Raw genomic sequence first — 19,452 nt, 5'->3', positions numbered from 1 at the left:
CACACTGGCCCCTCGACCGGTCTGTTCTTCATTGCTATTGAAAGTTAATGGGGGCAGAATTGCATTCCCAAACATTTGAACCTGAAGTGGCCAGGCCCGAACTTAGTTGATCTCTGGTGATCGGTTCAATTTAGTTACGATTTTTTGCCATTAGGCTGGGGCTGAATGATGGTGATTTGGTTGAGGCCAAATGTCTGAAGAAAATTGGCTCTCTGATAAGAGTGCTGTTATCAGAGGGGGCTACCTTCTCATTTACATTTAGATGAGTATTGATTATTTATTTACTCAGAGAAGTGAGATTCGTTTCCAATCTTATCTTTCTCGTCTCTGCTTGTCAGCAGAAAGAGAGATAGAGCTCCTGACATCAGGCCAAGATAACAGCACTTTATAGTAAAGATAAAAGTTGGAATGGGCCTTTTTCTAGTCTTGACTGAAAGGATAAGTTTTAAAAATTAGAACTGATGGGTCATGCTTTCAAAACCTTTCCTGAAGGTTTTGCAGTTTAACTAGGCAGGAGAATTGGTTTATTGGAACAGCCTTGGTCTTTCTTCTTTTGTAATAGGAATTGTATTTAATTTGATTATATTCGGCTGTTTCACTGAGAGCAAATTGTGTATTGGCTCAGAAGAGGCTGAAGTGTGACCTTATTGTCATGTCAGCTTGTTCCTTTCTTATTATTTAAATTCTAAATGATCCAATCCAAGCCTCAGAGGGGGTATAAGCTACAGTGGTTATCACTTGAATATAATTCAGTGCTTATATTAAGATCAAACAGAAAATGATTATAGTCACTCCTAGAGGAAGAGTTACAAGCGATGGAGCTGACACTAAATGCAAACATTTTAGGTAGCTGATGTTGGTTCTGAGCTTGGATATTGACAGCATCAGCTTGTTCGTGATGGCTTTGGCTCAGTGAGGAACTCGGGATTCAGCTGGCCCCTGGCACAGATCAGACAAGGCTTGGCACAGCGTGCCTCTTGTGGGCCTCCCTGCCACCAGGCTTCTCAGCCCACTGTTGACAGAGCCACCAGGAGAAGTGTGCCCAAATAGAAAGCTGATTGTGTCACTTCCCTGCTCTGTTAGCATCTGTTGCTTATAAGAGAAAACTTAGACTTTGACCAACATTCTGGGCCAAGCCTCCTAGCCCCGGCTTCCCCTTGAACCCCCACAGAACCCAGGCCTTTTCTCCACTGAATTTGCTCTGGGCCCCAGGCAGGGGGCTCTTCAGTACTTCCTTGCCTTTGCACATTCTGTTCCTTTTTAGAGGAATGCACTACTTCCCCCTTCTTCTCCCAGCTCCCAGCTCTGCGTCAAGACTCAGTTCAGATGTGTCCACCTCAGAGAAGGGGCAGTTCATTGTCCCCTCTTCTGGATTCCCACAGCACCTGTCCTGACCTGGGGAAGATCACTGGCTGGGGCTCTTTGATAGTTTTATCTGCTCATGTGTGTCCTGCCACCTCCCCCAGCCTGCAGGAGGTCAGGAATCACCGATTATTCATCTCTGTGTCTGGGACACTGTTGTTGCAGTGCGACTGAAGTGTTTCTAGGTGAATGTATGGATGGCATGGCAACATCACATATCTTTTGGTATCTGTGCTGCCGTGGTTTGTTTGATGGGGATGGTAGGTACTCATCATTTTTAGACTGTATTCTTAGGACCACAGAGACTAAGGAACTTTAGGAATCCTGGCTGCTGAGCAAGTCTCTAATCTCAAATCCTGCCCGTAGCTTAAAAGCAAGCTTGTTTAAATAGATCTGCCTGCTCTCCCACCCGTACTCCTACCTCAGACACACGTGAGAAAGGATGCGGACGTCTGCTTGATGCCAGCATTCCCCACCACCCTGTATCATCCCTTAACGGGGCTGTTAGCTTGTGACTCTGAGGCTCGGGACCTGCCTAAGCCTCCTGCAGCAGTTCCTGCTCCACCCAGCCTGTTCTAGCAGTAACAGCGGCTGCCACGGAGCCCCTCTAATCCTCACAGCACCCTTCTCAGGTACAATACACAGAGATTGTTACTTCCCCAGAACGCACAGTGAGAGGGTACAGACACCGGAGTTTTCTATTCAAAACCCCTTCCTCTTATTTGTTCATACTTAACTTTTTCTGGCTGCAAGCAGCTCTTTCAGATTAAAGCTGCTCTTCAAGCTAAAAGATGAAAAATAACATGAAGGCACATCCCTGAAAGTGTTCAGCCTTTTCCTTTATCATTCTCCAGATAGGTGGGCCTTCTACCTGTTCTAATGTTCAGCAATAATAATGATAGGTTAATTCATTTATGTCCTACTTCAATTTGAAAAGCAGTTGGAATAGATACACTAAAGGGATAAAAAAATGCATGAATTGGAAAACTCCCTGAAAGAAAAGGAAAATAAAGGTCTGGAGGTTTAACTGACCCAGAAATGCGTGTTCAGTCATCACACATTTAGTGCTGAGCTTCCTCGTAGGCAAAGGAGAAAGGAATACAGTATCAGTTAGTTGCCAGATTTATGTTAAACTGTCTAAAGGTACAAACACGCCAGTTGCTCTGAGGAACTACAGCATTTCCCGCTAGATCTGAAGGAGATTTCTTCCGTGGGTCTTTAGAAGTAAGATGCAGAATGATCGTGACGATGGTGTGGCTTCTGTCTCTTCACTCTTCAGGCTTTTGCCCTTACTTCCTGTTGGATTTCAGCCCTCAGCTGGCCCTTAGCTGTTAAGTAAGGACATGCCAAATGCTTTTACATTTCAGGCGAGAATTAAAGAAAAGGCATTGAGGAAGCTGAACTGAGCATATATCCACCATCCAACAGATACTACAGATTTCCTTCGAAACTTACATCCTAAGATGTTTGCTTTGGGTTTACAAAATCCCATAAAAATCCTGCCTGGGTATTATAACTTGGAGCCCTCCCTAAGTGCCCAGAGCAGTATTTTGTTCCTAGACCATTCGGTGACATGGTTTTACTGCAATAAATACATCATCAGAATGCCTAAGCAGGTTTTCTCGTCTCTGCAGAGTAACTGCTTCCCACAGTCTTCCTTTTGCATTCCTCTCTGCTGTGAGGGAAAGGGGATGGAACTCCGTGCACAGCTGTGACATTTTACAAACCTTTCCAAAGGGTGGATATTGCCTTGAAAACGATGTCGTGTTTGGTGTGAAAGAGCCTCATATTTTTATATAATCACTTCTTTGGCAAAAGTATGTTAATGGAAACTGACCTCACAGCTTGTCTTTATAAAACGGCTTTTGGCTGCTGTTTTTCCTATCCTCCTGTGTCAGCTGCCTGAAAATCAAATTAACATTTGATAGAAACTAGTGTTTGATATATAGTAGGTCTGGGTTGTTATAATCTCGATTATCATCAACAGACATTTATTAAGAACATACAAGTGAGACACTACATCCATGTGTAATGTGTAGACCACAGGCCTGGGCAGTCTGAGGTAAGAAGTCAGACTGAGTCCGCCACTTCCTGTGGGACATTGAGCAAGTTATTTAGCCTCTGTAAGTCATGATTTCTTCCTCTATAAAATGGAATTTGTACTCTTTACATCCTAAGATAATCAAGAGTGAAAGAGATGAGGTATATGAAAGGCCGACCGCAGTGCCTAGCACATAGTAGACCTTGTTCTCTGTTATGATCTCTTCTAAAAGTCGGATAATGTGGATGACCATGGTGGAAGCTTAAATGACACTATTAATGTTCTGTTCTAACTGCTTTATAACTATTAACTTACAGAATCCTCAGACCTATAAAGTAGTAGCTGCTAGCATTATCCCCATTTTATAGATGAAGAAACAGAGAGGTTAAGTAAGTTGGCCCAAAGTCGCAGAGCTGCGTTTCTCAGCCAGGACTAGACCGGGGCAATCTAGCCCCAAGTGTGTGCCCTTCATCATCAGGCTATATTGCTTCTCATATATCCCCTGCCTCTCATTACACTGTATGACCTAAAGTTTATCAGTTTGGCCTTTTCAGAAGAAAACGTGTAAAACGGTCTTTCTCTATGAGCTGTCTTATCCAGCATTCAGGCAAGAATCATGAGAGAAATTGAGATTTGTAATAGGCAGTTTTCTATTTGGGTCCAGATCTGGAGTCTCATCTACAGCTTAACTAGCCTCCGCTCCCCAAAGTTAAGACCCATCTGTCATTTGCCAGGTTCAGAAGTGGGTTAGCAAGTTGTTCTTAGTTTTTGTGGACGACCTTGGAGAACTGAAGGCAAAAGATTATGCTCGACATTTTAGTTACTTAAAAAACTGTACATATGTAGGAATATTCTTAAGAAAGATGGGGAGAGGATCTTCCTGGACAGATGGCAGAATAAGGTCAGCCTGTATTCCTAAGGAACCTGGATAGAGCATGGGATACTTAGCACTTGTGAATTTCACTAAAATAATTATTTCAGATCATCTATTGTAGAAATGAGTGTATAGAAACCACAAATAATTTAGAACCCAAATGAACCCACAGAGCTACCAAAAATATATACTTATGGTATAAACTATGGGTTTGTTTTTTTTTAATATAGGTCAGTCATTTATAGTTTGTTAAAGGAAGAAAGCTTCAAAAATACATAGGCTTTAGTGCCAAAGACCCTTGGTTACGTTCCCCCATCCTGCTTCCTACCCGTGTGATCTTAGACTGGTTGCATGATCCCTCACTTCAGGGTCCCAATCTGTCAAATGAGGGTAGTAATATCTGCCTCTCAGAGTTGCTGTGAGGATTTAGTAGGGTAACATATGCGGAGTGCTTGGTGTATAATGGCCATGCGGCAATTTAGAATCGTCATGATACTAGGCTCAAGGAGAAAGTCCTCCAGCAACTTTTAGGAAACAAATTATTTTTGTAGAAAAATCTACAGAACTCAAGAAACAAGAAAGTAAATATGGAATGATGGCATTTATGGCTTAGAGAGTGATGCAGGGACCTGTGTTTAGTGATAAGGGACCCTTGGTAGTACTCCCTGCCTCCCCTGGTTTCCCTCATCCATGTTTCCCAGGCAGCCACAGAGACCAAAAGGAAAAAGTGTACGAAGGAGACCAGCCTGAAGTACACCCTCAAGCAGCCAGGCCTTGGCTCCCAGAAGCAGGAAGAGGGTGGCTTGCTTACTATCTACCTGTCAGGTAGGCAAGCAGCTCTAGACACCCAAAAGCCTATATGCTGTGCTCAGAGTGACCATGCCAGGTTACAAGGTTACTAAAGATGAAAGCATTGATCTACGTAAACAGATAATGTCTAGTTTTGATTAAAGTATTGCAAACGAAAGACCTATTGGAGATGCCACAGTGTGTGGTAGTTAAAGTATCCTCAGAAAAATGGCATAGTAAGAAACTGGAGGACTTATAAGTAGATATAATGTTTTTAAAATGATAAATAAAAGTAGCTTTTATTTAAGTTGTTATAGGAAATTTGAAAAATACAGGAAACCACTAAGGAGAAATAAAAACAGTCATCATTACACTCTCCAGTGTAATCACTGTTCACCTTTTGGAAGTAACCTTCCAGTACACCCCCCATTACTTTACATATATTTTTCATAATTGAAATCATCTTACACATGTTGTATTATAATTTTTCATAAACTAGCATATTATAAACATGTTTGATAAAATCAAATACTTTTGCAACATCACTCTTAATATCTTAATATCTTCATTGTATTTCACAATATTTTGTTTAACTAGCCTCCCTGTTGGAGTCTCAGAGTCGCTCAGTCGTGTCCAACTCTTTGCAACTCCGTGGACTGTAGCCCATCTGGCTCCTCTGTCCATGGAGTTCTGGCAAGACTACTGGAATCGGTTGCCGTTTCCTTCTCCAGAGGATCTTCCCAACCCAGGGATTGAACCTGGGTCTTCTGTGTTGCAGGCAGATTCTTTATCATATGAACCACCAGTTGTTAGGTCTGGGTTATTCCCACATTTGACTGTCATTAAAAAAATGAATTATTACAGCTTTGTACCCAAATTTTACTGTAAATTCATAGAAGCGAAAGTCAGTGCCTATGCACTGTGTTGCTGGGAGATACCAAGGTTGTGGGAAATTAACAGGCCAGTACTTTAGAAAGCAGCTCCCCAAGTTTGGTGGTGGCTCTCTTCTCTCTATTAGGCCGAAGCTGCCCAGGGCTGTGAAAGGTGGGGGGTTAGGGAGGGGACAGCTGCAGGTGAGGGGGCAGGGGAGAGCGCTCTTAGGACTTTCTCAACAGCTAAGTTTCCTTCAAGCTCAGCTGGGTGTGACTTCCGGTGACTACTTCCCACCAGTGAGTATGAAAGCATCCGGTGACGGCCGCAGGCAGGCTCGGTAATTGACAGATGTTGGCACTGCCGGGTGATGTCTCATGGAAACTGAGAATTATCTGTATTTCCATACCTTTATTCGCTTCATGTTTTTGGAATTAAAATTGAACTGTGTAGAATGTTGAACTGCAATGCATTCTTGACCTGAATACAGTGTACTAGAATTTATCAGAACTGTATAGACTTCTAAGCATGCATGTCCTTAAATAGTTGTATGCGTCTTGAGCGTTGTTAACTTAGTGCAGGCTTAAAACCTCTAAGTAGTGTAAAAAAGGACTGAACGAATGTAAGAATTCTGAGGATCGGCAGAAACGCTAGTGAAATACCAGTTAGAGAAAAGATCAAATATGCCAGGAAACCGAGCTGCAAGTGCAGCGCTGCGGATGAGCTTGGAGCGTGGGAGGGGGACGGCCGGAGGTGAGTGAAAGGCCTCCAGACTGACGGAGGAGGCGTGTCGGACATGAATAATCGACAAGATGACGACAGCTGAGGAACGTATCTAAAAATACGTGTTGCACCTGGGAGCCCCGCAAGGCCTCTGGCGCCTCCTCAGATCTCTCCCACCTCCTGTCTGACCAAACATGCCTTTCATAGTCAAAATAATCAGACAGTTTCTTACACCTCTAATCTTTTCAATACCCATTAACAACAACAGGAGCAGTCTTTTGAATCCGATCATTGGATCGTTAGGTGTTATCTGAGAACAAGATTGTCATTTGGCTTGACAAAGAAATACATGAATAAATGTATAAAATGCCCCAGTGTTTTAAGATCTTTCAGAACCCCCTTGAGATGCAGGGTATCTAATATTCCTGGTCTTCAGTATTATTGAACCTGTGCCTCTTGTGTTTTCATAAATATTTCAACCAAACCATGAATCAGTAGCTACTATCCTTCTGTCACTATGACCCCCAAACCTGGAGTTTATTTTTTACCCTATCTGCTTTTTAAAAAATTTTTCTGCATTTTTGGGTTCTAAGCATACTTTATTTCTGCTTGTAATTGATCATTCATTATCATATAATAACTATAATGTTGTAGGAGTGCCTCCTGTGAGGCAGGTACAGTACTAAGTATTTTTCCTGTGTCATCTCTAATCTTCACAATAACCCTTCAAGGTATGTGTTCCCACATTATACATCAGGAATCAGAGCTTCAGGGAGGGGAGGGTACCTGCTCCTATCTGGGAAGCCATTGTAGCCACAGTGGTGGTTCCAAGTCAGTCTGACTCAAAAGCCTTTTACCTCTCATCTCGTTTAGGGGAGAACTGCACAAAAGTAGACCCAATAATAGAACAGACAAATATGTGAAACCTTGTGGGGGAAAAAAACTCAGACTCTTCCATCTTGGATAGCTAGACCCCAAGCAGACATCAGTGTTTTTCTAATGCATTGTCAGCTTTTCACCGGTGTGTGGTGTTTTCTCAATGTTCAGTTCACTGTTTCAGCCTCCTCCCCTCCTCCTGCCCCTTTGATCTTCCAGGCCCTCAGTACCGCCTGGAGAAGCAGAGCGAGCCCAACGTCGCCGTGGACCTGGAGAGCACCTTGGAGAGCCAGAGCGCCTGGGAGTTCTGCCTGGTCCGCGAGAACAGTACGTTGGCCTCCTCGCTCCATGTCCGCTTTGTCCGTTGCAACATGCTCACCAGTCCCGTGTCTGGGAACGGTCAGTGGTCTGGCCTCCCTAGGCAGATTTGAAGTGACTGTTTTCCAAAGCAGACCTCAGCCTTCACGCCAGAAGCGTAATCCCAGGGTGAAATGATTGATTTCATGCTTTTTGGTAAAGAGTCTGCATCCTGCTTGGCCCTCTGTGATTAATATTTAATCTGTTAAACTGTTGTCTTCCTAAATTAGGAACAGTCCTGGAAACGGCTTAGAAATGTAAGGCCTTTTCTGTGGCAAAGGCTATTTTGTATATAAAGCATCTGGCCCTGTCGATATCACTGGTCAGTCATCAGGTTTTAGAAAATTCTGACCATTTTCATATTCTTGGCTGGAGGCAGCATAGGGTGGTTCCTAGTGGTGTGTAGAAAGCCTCTTTGCTGCTGCTGCTGCTAAGTCACTTCAGTCGTGTCCGACTCTGTGCGACCCCATAGACGGCAGCCCACCAGGCTCCCCCATCCCTGGGATTCTCCAGGCAAGAACACTGGAGTGGGTTGCCATTTCCTTCTCCAAGAAAGCCTCTTTAAATTTTAGTTAATTTCTTTCCTTCTCTTTAGAATTTCAGATTTCTGAATTTTGGCCATTCCTCTCCTCTGTACCCCAGTTGACTTAAGGAGCAACATGTGGAGACTGATCTCAGCAGCCAACTCGCCCTCATTCCTGGTTCATTCAGGGCTTTCACACAGGCAGTTTCTTCTTTCCTCTGCTCTGGTTAACTTTCTCATCCTTCTTCTCAGTTTAAATGTCACCTTAAAAGAGGCCACCTGTGATCTCCCTGTTCCCTTATTGCCTAAACCCCATCCATCCCTCGCTTGGGTCCCCAGCTATATTCCGTCATAGAGCATACTACTTTTTCTTCATGGCATATATTTCTGTTTATGATTATCTATTTTTCCAAATGAATGATTGATGTCTGTCTCTCCCACTACACTGTCAAGTCTTTGAGGGTACACCTGATCCATACCAGATTGACCTTTATGAATTCACCTGATATTCACTCATCACCCATTTTGGGCCTTGCGCTGTACGTTGGAACTCTGTAGTGGATTCTGTCTCAAATTGTTGACTTCTTGTTATTTGAATAAGATAAAAGATTATTTGTTAGGATATTGGTATAGACTTTGGATATATAACACTTAGATATGCAAAAAAATTTCAGGTAACAAAGTATAATGAAAATTTTTAGCCTCCCTTCTCTCCCCTAACTCCTCTATAGGAGACAACAGTTGTTCCCAGTGTCTTTGGTATCTTTCCAGGGATCATCTAAGCATATGCAAACATATTCTGTATATGTGCATGAATACACCCACATAAAGACATATATATATACACACACATTTGGGATCCCTGATAGTTGAGCTGGTAAAGAATCCGCCTGCAATGCAGGAGCCCCCAGTTCAATGCCTGGGTTGGGAAGATCCCCTGGAGAAGGGATAGGCTACCTACTCTAGTATTGTTTGGCTTCCCTTGTGGCTCAGCTGGTAAAGAATCCACCTGCAGTGCGGGAGACCTGGGTTCGATCCTTGGCTTGGGAGGATCCCTTGGAGAAAGAGGCTACCCACTCCAGTATTCTGGCCTGGAGAATTCCATGAACTGTATAGTCCATTGGGTCGCACACGTATTTCCCCCTTTTAGCAACAAATGGAAAAAACTGTCATCAGTGCTCTACATTTTTCTTTTATCATTTTAACAATATATCACATAGAGAATACTCCATATGTTGCATCAATCCATATATTGTTCCATATATAAATTTACCTGTTTCTAATTGCTGTATAGTATTTCACAGTATGCTGTGATTCCAAATTAAATGTGGTTTGGGGTTTGGGGGGTTTTTTCTTTGAGGATAAGGTGCAGCTTTCTTCTGCTGGGAAAGAAAAGCTATAAGGATTGATGGATAAAGTTTTGAAATCTGGTCTCTTGTTCTTACTCTACTTCCACTTCCAAGTATAAGCATAGTCTTAATTAAGTTGTATGACCTCTGTTAGCCTCAGCACTCCCATCTTAAAGAATTCACAAGGTCCTTTCAACACTTGCCTTTGAGTCAAAATCACTTTGTTAGTGAAAGAAGACCGTACCAGCATGTACAGAATGTGCCAGGTAGTCAGTGGTTTGGAATCAATGGAATATTATAACTAGTCTCTGTAAAATGGAAGTAAACTATAAAAACTATTTCTTCTTTTTTATAGAAAAGATTTTTTTTAATTTTAAATAGAAATTTTAATCAGGAATGCATATATTCCCCAGTAGCTACCTATTAATAAATTGTACTGAGATAAAAATGTTTCAGAAACAAAATTTTTTTCACTTCTGTCACTGTATTTGATCAGGACAGGCTTGCTATCCTTAAAGCCATTTTAGAAGTGAGCTAAATTATAAGCATCTATCATGCAGTGTTTAAGGGAATACGCTGTCGAGCCAGACCCTCAGTTCACATTCTGGCCTTGCCACTAACTGGCTGTGTGACCTTGGACAGCTTACTTAACCTCTCTTAGGTAGTTAATTTACCCTCATAAGGTTGATGGGCAGATTCATAAAGCTCTTAGAATGGTGCCTGGGACATAATAAAACACTCAATAAATATTAACTGTAATTAATAAATAACAGAAGAGCAGCATTCTGTGGCTCATAAAGCAGATGAGGCAAGGATGTGGCAGTCTGAAGCACTAGAACTATCTGGGCCCTCAAGGAGGTATGTGGTGGGGGGAGGGAGTGATGCGGAATGGAGGGGAAAGGGACAGCGGGGGCCAGGGCCAGTGCAGAAGTCTGTGTCACGGGATCAGAGAACTTAGAAGCAGGGTGCTTTCCGGCACCTGTGCTTTGGTGTCCCAGAGGAGGTACACCTATAAGGAAGAGCATTTGATTGAGAAGACTGCATAAAAGCAGGTATAAGCCTTTCAGATTTCCTTCCTTAGAGGGACAGGGCATGGCTTTTTTTTATACCAATCACATCAAAAGATCTTTTTAAATTATTCAGACCTGCTTCTATAAGGTCTCGTGTGATACATTTTGCCCCCTCTTTTATAATCGTCACAACCACCTTTCAAGATGCTTTTCTGATTGTAGAGAGGGGTTGTGACTTGTCCAGTGTTAGCTAGTCACTAAGTGATGAAGCAGAATTCTAAGTCAACTGTCTGATTCTAAAGCCTACCCTGAGATTGTTGATACAGCAACCTAAATTTTCAATCCTAAGAAGGGTGATGACAATTGTCTTTATGTACTATAAGAGAGAAGCTTGCAAATGAAGCTAACATGACAAGAGTTTCTGCCTAGGGACTGAGAGGCAACATTTGTGCTTGGATCTTGGCCTAAATAAGAAAGTGACAAGCCAAAGTCCTTGAGCTTTCCAGTTTGGATTCTAGTCTGATAATCTACTGCATCCTTCAGCCAACTGTCTGCTCGAAGCTGGAATCAGACCAGAAGGAAGCCTGAGTACATTATAGAGAGGATGTAACATTAGAAGATTTCCATTCTTGTCCAAGTGCCTATATAAATCCTGGCACCAGACTGAACTTCAGTTTCCTTTTCTACCAAATGTTGCCAGCGACCTTTCCCTTTACCCACTGATCGTACATGGGAAGCCATCCAGAGCCTTAGAAGAAAGATGCCACTTATACCAACTTATTGTTTCCACAGCTTTAAGAGAGAAACTTGGAAAGTTCCCATCATCAGGGCTAAAATAGACCTGAAATTGAACCGGATTTATGGAGTGCCACAAAGCGTCAGACACTGTGTCTTCCCTGTTTTATCGCTCACTGGTCTGCCCGCATGGCAGTTCAGCGTAGTACTTAAAGCATGGTGTTTAGAATGAGGCAGACCTTAGCTGGACACTGCCACCTCTTACATCAGACAAATCAGGTCACCTCTCTGAGCCTCAGCTTCCTGTGTAAATGGAAGTGGTTGAATCCATTTCACAAGGTTGTTGGAAGGATTAAATGAGATAGAGGTGCTTTTATTCTTAGACTTGTGTGGTCATCATCTTTGGGCTTCCGAGGTAGCTCAGTGGATAGAGAATCTGCCTGCCAATGCAGGAGATAAGGGTTCGATCCCTGGGTCAGGAAGATCCCCTGGAGGAGGAAATGGCAACTCACTCCAGTATTCTTGCCTGGAGAATCCAGTGAACAGAGGAGACTGGTGGGCTGCAGTCCATGGGGTTGCACAGTGTTGGGCACAACTGAGCAACTAGGCACGCACGGTCATCATCTTTCTGTTACAGAAGAAGAAACTAAGGCTTTAAGAAGGTGATTTGCTCATGGTCACATGAATGATAATTAGGGGACCTAGAAAAATGTGTCTTCTGTCCACTAAGTCTAGTGAAAGAGCTGAATCTAATTGTTTCCTTAAAGAAGTTGCATAGAAAGAAGATTCTTTAAATACCTGTTTAATCTCCTTTGCTCTCCTTTTCTTTTCAAGGAGACCTTCCCTTATTTCAATGCCTTAGTGAAGTCTCCTTTATTTAAGGCTGCACTGAGGAAGAGCTTCACCTCGAGGTGGGCAGACCCTCAGATAGCTGGACTGTGGCAGAGGAGCGTGTCTCAGGGTCTCAGTTTGTGGGAGTCCTCTTTCACCTCCTCAGTTTCCCCTTGAAGACCCAGGAAAGAAGGCACCTCCTTCTCAAAGCCGCCGCAGCCCTCCTGGTTGCCATTCCCTGGCCTCTGGTAAAGTCCTTCTCCTTACCGCTGTCTGATCACTGATTCCACTAGATGGATTTCCCCACTCCCACACTGGACTGTGACCACTCACCCCCGCCCAAAGGGCAGAGACTGGATTTGAGTTCCCCCTACATCTCAGTGCCCGTGGCCAGATGTGGTTCATTCCTCAGGAGGGAAGGGAGCCTTTTGAGACCCCGGCATCACCAGGCTACTTCCTGGGGCTCCAAGGTACAAGTGTGTGATGACATTTAAAAGGAACTTGGGTTTTGCGTGAGCATCTTTAGATATGAGAGTTTCATCATCTTTAGGTACTTGGGGTTTTCCCTCCCCCCCCCGCCCCCATCAATGTGCTCAGTTGTGTCTGATTCTTTGCGACCCCATGGACTGTAGCCAGCCAGGCTCCTATGTTCATTGGCTTTCCCAGGCAAGAATCCTAGAGTGGATTGCCATGCCCTCCTCCAGGGAATCTTTCTGACCCAGGGATCGAACCCACATCTCATGTCTCCTGCACTGGCAGGCAGGTTCTTTACCACTGGCATCACCAACTCCCATCCATATTACTCAATAAAAAAATACTCAATAAAAAAACAACTGCAGACAGTGAATGACTGCTTATACTGGTGTGTTTCCGTCTCCTCTTCTTGGTGCGTATTCTTAGCTCACCAAGTGCGCTCTGTGCCAGCCCTGGAGACTCCCTCGGGGTTCTCCTTGGCTTCTGGAGGGTTTGCCTTCTTCAGTTACAAATGACTAATCTCTCCAATTTCTTTCATGTGACTTAAGTACCAGGGCTTTAAGCCTCTTTTATTATACCACAACAGCAGTCCTCAAAAGCAGGAGGAAAAAAAAAATGTGATCCTGCAAATAAACTCTTATTTACAAATGGTAATGACCTGTGGTGTTCGTGGTACATATTTTAGGTTGAATTACTGCTGAAAGCCGATTACGTGTCTGCCTCTGGTGGGGGGAAACATGTTCCCTGTAAGGAATTTTCTGTATGGGTGAGAATTTTTTCAAGTAGATATTGGATAATAGCTCCCTGCTTGCTGCACACTAACAGAATTTAAATGAAACAGACACGGTATCCCCGAGGCCAGAATACCTGTGTCTCCGCCTCTTGCTGTCTGGTTGCCTTGAGCTGGTTGGCAGTGTGTTGTAGGGGAAAGGCAGGATGTTTGGGGCCCCAGCGTGTCCTTAGGCAAGCCCTCCTCTGAGCTCCATTTCCCTATCTGTAGAACCCAGTGGGAATCCCTTCCCTGTGGAGCTGTTTTAAGGATTAAATGAAATTGTGTGCATTAAAAGCATGTGGTAAAGAGCAGTGCCCAGCGCGAGTCCTGGCCACTTGCTGTGTTTGTGCGTCCAGATACCCCGGCTAGTCTGCACTTGTGAGTGGTGGTCTTTTACCTCCCTGTCGTTCCTCTTCTCCCTCTAGAGTCTTAGACTTCCTGTGGGCCCCTTTGGGCAACAGCCAGCACCGAGGGTGAGTGATCCCTAGGGCAAAACACAGTGCTGATCTGAACTGGAAACAAGCGTGTGCCCTGTCCACACCGACTTCTTCAGCAGTGAGTGTCTGCCTTGTGCTCTTTGGGCTGAGAAATTCCACATAAATTGCATTTTCACTTCCCCCCTCTTTGTTGAAAGTCCCCCCCCCCTTTTCATTTTATCATTAGGTAGTAATTAGTATTCAAGGGAAATTGGTCTTAATATATTAAAATTGGTTAAGTGCATTTAGACCTGTACCACAGCCAATGTCTTATTGGAAAATGTAATTGGGGACTCTGTGTATGTAATTAATTGAATTACAATTAAGAACTTTCATTAAGCGATACACTGGTACTTTAGAGCAGTGTGGAAACATGTTTGACGAGCCACAAAGCCCGTACAGGCTCTAAGTGAGGGCACAGAGATTCACGTCCCTCTCGCGGGCTCCTGGCCCTGGAAGCTGCCCTGCAGCCCCTGCCTGATGGTCGAGTGACGCAGCAGGTGACATTTCTGCAGCGACTCCCCTGATGGGAGGTGGGGTTCTTCCAGCGCGCGCCTTCATTCTGACTCTGGAGTCGGAGAGATGCCTCAGTGCTGATCAGTTGTTACAGTTCTTAAGATATTTTGTCATGTAAATTGTCCAAAATGCCCAGACTCTCTAGAAGGCTCCATTACTTTTCCTGTGTTTTGAACAGGGACAGACACAACAGAAGAGGAAGCGAGGGGAATCCGGTCATCACCCTAGCTTCCAGGCAGACCTGTAATGAGCGAGTGGTTCAGACCTGTGCATGGTCATGATCGATCCTGTATAGGCCTCACTCTGGACATATATGTGCTCATTCATCCTCCAAACATAGATGGCCCCTCTTCTGGGCCAGTCACTGTCCTGGGAGAATAGAGAGGATACACAGCCCACACATCATGGAGTTCACAGCTGCTCCGAGTGCTGTGAGGGGGTGAGAGTATATAGGAGGGCTCTGGAGCTGGTGAGAGTAGGCCAGAAAGCTTCCTTGAGGAAGAATGAAAAGGAGTCATTCAGATCATGAGTATGAAGAATGTTCGGAAGCCAAGGGACTGCTTGTCCAAAAGTCTTGAGAAAGAGCTTGGTGTGCTTGAGATGGTGTATTTGAATGGAGTGGAATGAAAGAAGCAGGGGAGCGTGCGCTGAAAGATGAGAGTGGGGACCAGACAGGAGCTTGGACGCAGAGCTTAAACCTCCCCCCAACCCCCAGCCTCCACGATCTGCTCTTTTTAGGAATTCTACAAACCTGAAATCGTTTCCTTCTGATCACCTCATAAAACAAGATTATCCTGATTTATCGAGGGTCTGAAATCTCCCTGTGGAAAGGCTCTGACTCCAAGAGCTTAATCAATTAGGCATTGACAGCACGGATCCCTACCTGGTTGCACCACGGCAAATTCAGTGAAGGCTATATCCTAGTGTATGATCCTGGAGGCTTTGGAGAGATTACTGCACGGGGCATGGGAGTGTGCATGTGTGTGTTACAGTATATCACCTATTGATTATTTTTTAGAGACCAGCAAAAATGACTAGTAGCCAAAGGGAAGTGTTTAATAGAAGAGAAGTTTGGGGCTTATGAGTCTTTGGGGACTTAAAAGGACTTTGGAAAAAAAATGTGATGGATATAGAATGCTAAAGGAGAGTTTTTTCTCCGTGACTCACTCGCGTACTAGCTTTGAGTCTTACTGGAGGAGCGAGAGTTAGGTTTTATCCCTGATTGTTCTGGCAAAGCCAGGCATAGTTGTATTCTCCTTAGATACTGTTACGGCCCATGAACTTGTACATTCCCAGTCGCCCTAAGGAACATTTTTTGCCCAAGGGGTTATGTGGTGGTTAAGGGCACAGTTTTGCAGTTAGGCCTGAGTTCCTGTCCTGACTCCAGCTGATGTTAGTGGTATGAGTCTACTAGCAGGATGACTTTCTGAGCCTTGTTTTTCTCACTTGTGCAAGGAGACTATTAGCCAACTTAAAGGAGCATTGAGAAAATGAAGTGCGACAATGTAAGTGCCGAGCGTGGTGCTGCCGTGCAGTAAGCACTCAGTAAATGCTCGTTGCCACCGCAGTTGTTGCTGAGGCAGGCTCCCTGCCAGGTAAGGCGTCTGAGTGGAAAAGCAGGATTGGCGTGTCAGGTTCTAGTAACCGAGGTAAAACTCAAGGGATGGTGTACAACTCAGATACTGGTATGGTTAATGTGTGACATCAACCTCATTCAAGCCACCAGCAGCATTTATTGAGCATCTGCTCTGCACTCTATAGGATGGAATGTTCTTGCCCTCAAGGAGCGCATAGTCCAGAAAGGGAGTCCAGATACTTATCATGTAAGACACTTATCATGAAAGCCTTCAGCAAAGGGTGACAGGATTTCAGGGAAAAGATCAGGGGAAGACTCCATGTGGATTAGACCTCTAAGTGTATAAATTTTAGAGTGGAAAGGACATTCTGGCCAGATAGCGTAACTGGAACAAAATCCAGTTTGGCTGAAGCCGGCATTGTTCTATCTGGGGAGTAGCAATAAGGCTACAAGATAGAATGGGGCAGAAGGTAGCTTGTTTACTCTTCAGTCATTTGCACAACAGTATTTTACTGCATGTCAGGTCCTGCTCTCTGAAGACTTTTCCCCTCCACCCACACCGTTTTATTTTCCACCACCCACCTTCATCGACTCTGCACCAGCCAAGTGCGAACCCTGCTGCCATCCTCCAGTGATCCCAAAGCACGAGCACAGCTTTTGGCACACGGTTGGTGCTGGGTGACTGGGAGGAAGGGTCACCAGGGCCATCATGCCACAGAGAGTGTACATATGAACTACTCTGCTGCTTGGTCACTCAGTTGTGTCCAACTGGCTGCTAGCCCATAGACTGTAGCCCACCAGACACTTCTGTCCATGGAATTCTCCAGGCAAGAATACTGGAGTAGGTTGCCATTCCCTTCTCCAGGGGATCTTCCCAACCCAGGGATCGAACCCAGGTCTCCCACACTGCAGACAGATTCCTTACCATCTGAGCCACCAGGGAAGCCCACAAGTAAGAACGTAGCAAAGGCCACTGAACTTCGGTTGAGCTCTAAAGTTGGCGTGGATCTTTTTGGAGATGAAAGATAGAAGTTGCTTTAACTTCTAACTGGATGAGGCCTTTTAGACTTGACCTGAGACGCGCTGAATCATAAAACGAAGTTTGATGTTCCATGTAGTTTGTGTCCAGGAACATAAGACATCTGGAGGCGTACATCAAGTTCATCTGAGCTTTAATTTAATCGTTAGTGCTCATTTGTCTGAAAGAAAGTTATGTATGTACTGCCTCTAAGTGTCTCCCTCAGCTCCAGTGAAATCATGTAGTATATGAAAATGCTTCTTAAACAATATTAGTTGTAATTAGCCTTGATCTGACACCTGGCAGGAAGCCTGTTACTCTAACAGTGTATGTACAGGCTTTCTGTTTGTGGTTGTTGTCAGGGATGTAACACAGGTACAGAGCTGTACTTGCACTTTTCTTTCCCATCATGGTTGTCCACATGGGTGTCCAGGGACAACGAAGACATGGCGTAAGAACCAATACAGGCAGCAATTCCCAAACTTTTTGGTCTCAGGACCTCTTTATATGCTTAAAAATTATTGAGACCCCAAAGAGCTCTTGTTTATTGGGTTATCTCTCTATTAGGAATTAAAAACTGAAAGATTTTAAATTATTTATGAATTTATTAAAAACAATGGTAAATCCATTATGTGTTAACATAAGTAACATGTTTATTAAAATTTTTTTAAATAAAAATATTTTCTTACAAAAATGTAATGATAAGAGCAACACTTTTATTTTGGCTTGGGTTTTTTTTTTTTCTTTTCTTTGAAAAGCATTTATTTTTGTACCATGAGGAAGATAAGTTATTGACTAATCTTCTGAACCAATGGGCAGCTGTTTTCTGTTTTTGCAAATTGCTGTAATGTTTGGCTTGGAAGACATCAGGATTTTCATACCTACTTCTGCATTCAGTCTGCTACAACACCTTATTTTGGTTGAAATAGTCACAGAAAATTTGGCTAACATAGATCCATTGTTGGAAAAGAGGGGAGTATTTCAATAGCCTTTTCAGTAAGGGTGCATATGAATTTTTGTTACTCTACCAAAACTCAAGTGGTAGTTACTTGAAGGTTGGTTGCAATGTGGAATCAGAAATGTTATCAATGAACTTCTTATTACTTTGTGCACTTCCAAGATAATAGATGTAAAAGGGCAACTCATGTCTTACTGTCATTATTATGAAAATAGTATTGAGGTTATAGACCCACCGCCCCCCCCCCCCCCAGCCGCTCCGACTTCCCTCACCACGCCTGGGGCCCTGAGCTGACTTAGAGGTGACAGTTACCCACGCCTTAGTCCCTGTCCTTGCTACTGCTCGTAGGAGCATGGTGACTCAGGAGGGGAAGAAGGGACAGGGGTCTTGACAGATCTGTCCCAGCTCTGTCTCTTCCCAACAGTGGAACCTTGGGCAAGTTTCTGGCCCGCTCCGGACCCTCAGTGCCAGAGTTTGGTTCGACTCTGTGTCTCTGAACGCAGTGTTCTGGGTTCTTTGCGGTGATGCCAAGCCCCGAGGCCACACCTTAGCCCTCTCGAGCTCTCGCCTCCTCACTCTTCCTTTACCTTCCCCTCTCCCCTTCCTTTTGCCCCTTCTTCCCGAGCCTGGTTTTGCCTTTGAGACAAGTGCTGCTCCTTGTTTCCTCTTTCCTGGTTCCTTACTCCAGGCACCTCAGCTCCTTCCTCTCTCAGACTTTCTGCTTGTCCCTCGGTGCTTTCCGTATCCTGAAAGTGCTCTCTGTCATCCTTCCAGAGCCTGTTGTCAGTCTGTTTGAGCTCCAGTGCTCAAGTCACTTTTAGGCCCCACCCCAAAATTTGATCTATCACAATACATCTTTGAGTTATTGCAGCCCGAGCGTTTTGACACGATACATTATGGTAATCCATGGCACATAGAGACGTGAACACTCCCGACTTTGACAAAATGCGGTGTGAAGTCTTTGAAGGCACCATTACAATTTATCTTGTCATTCACGAGGAGACCCAGTTCAGCATTAATGTAGATGAACACAGTGTGGCTTTTGTTTCGTTTAATTGCTTGTGACCTTTTTAATTGCTAATTTAACAAAATACCGAAGGGTTATATTTCAATTAAATTAACAGTTTGGGGAGTGGTTTTTTAATGTTTATTTTTAACATATTTGGGTTCTATTTTTTTTACTTCGAGTAGATAAAAATGTCTTCTCTTAACAGAAGTAGTTTTGAAATGTGAAGTTGATCGTACAGTAGTATTTTTGAATATGCACATGGTGCAGTGCCAGACATCTTTCATGTGTGGTTGGACTCACGCCTTTCCAGAAG

The 19,452-nt window shown here is 44.0% G+C and overlaps 1 protein-coding gene across 13 annotated transcripts in view; it reads left to right on the top strand.

Annotated features, from left to right (window-relative positions):
* MAPKAP1 (MAPK associated protein 1) overlaps positions 1 to 19,452 on the top strand; it is a 233,740-nt gene that overhangs the window by 164,496 nt on the left and 49,792 nt on the right. For 12 of the 13 annotated variants that reach the window (XM_055541149.1, XM_055541156.1, XM_055541144.1 and 9 more), the window contains one exon: positions 7,755 to 7,862. The exons of the other annotated variant lie outside the window; for it this stretch is intronic. In XM_055541149.1, the coding sequence (XP_055397124.1) occupies positions 7,755 to 7,862 (108 nt within the window). The remainder of the gene's footprint in view (positions 1 to 7,754; positions 7,863 to 19,452) is intronic. 13 annotated transcript variants of the gene reach the window in all.

Source organism: Bubalus kerabau, chromosome 11 (genome assembly GCF_029407905.1).
Source record: "Bubalus kerabau isolate K-KA32 ecotype Philippines breed swamp buffalo chromosome 11, PCC_UOA_SB_1v2, whole genome shotgun sequence".
Lineage (NCBI taxonomy): Eukaryota > Metazoa > Chordata > Mammalia > Artiodactyla > Bovidae > Bubalus > Bubalus kerabau.
Note: the sequence above shows the minus strand (reverse complement) of the source record. Positions and strands in the feature narration are given on the sequence as shown.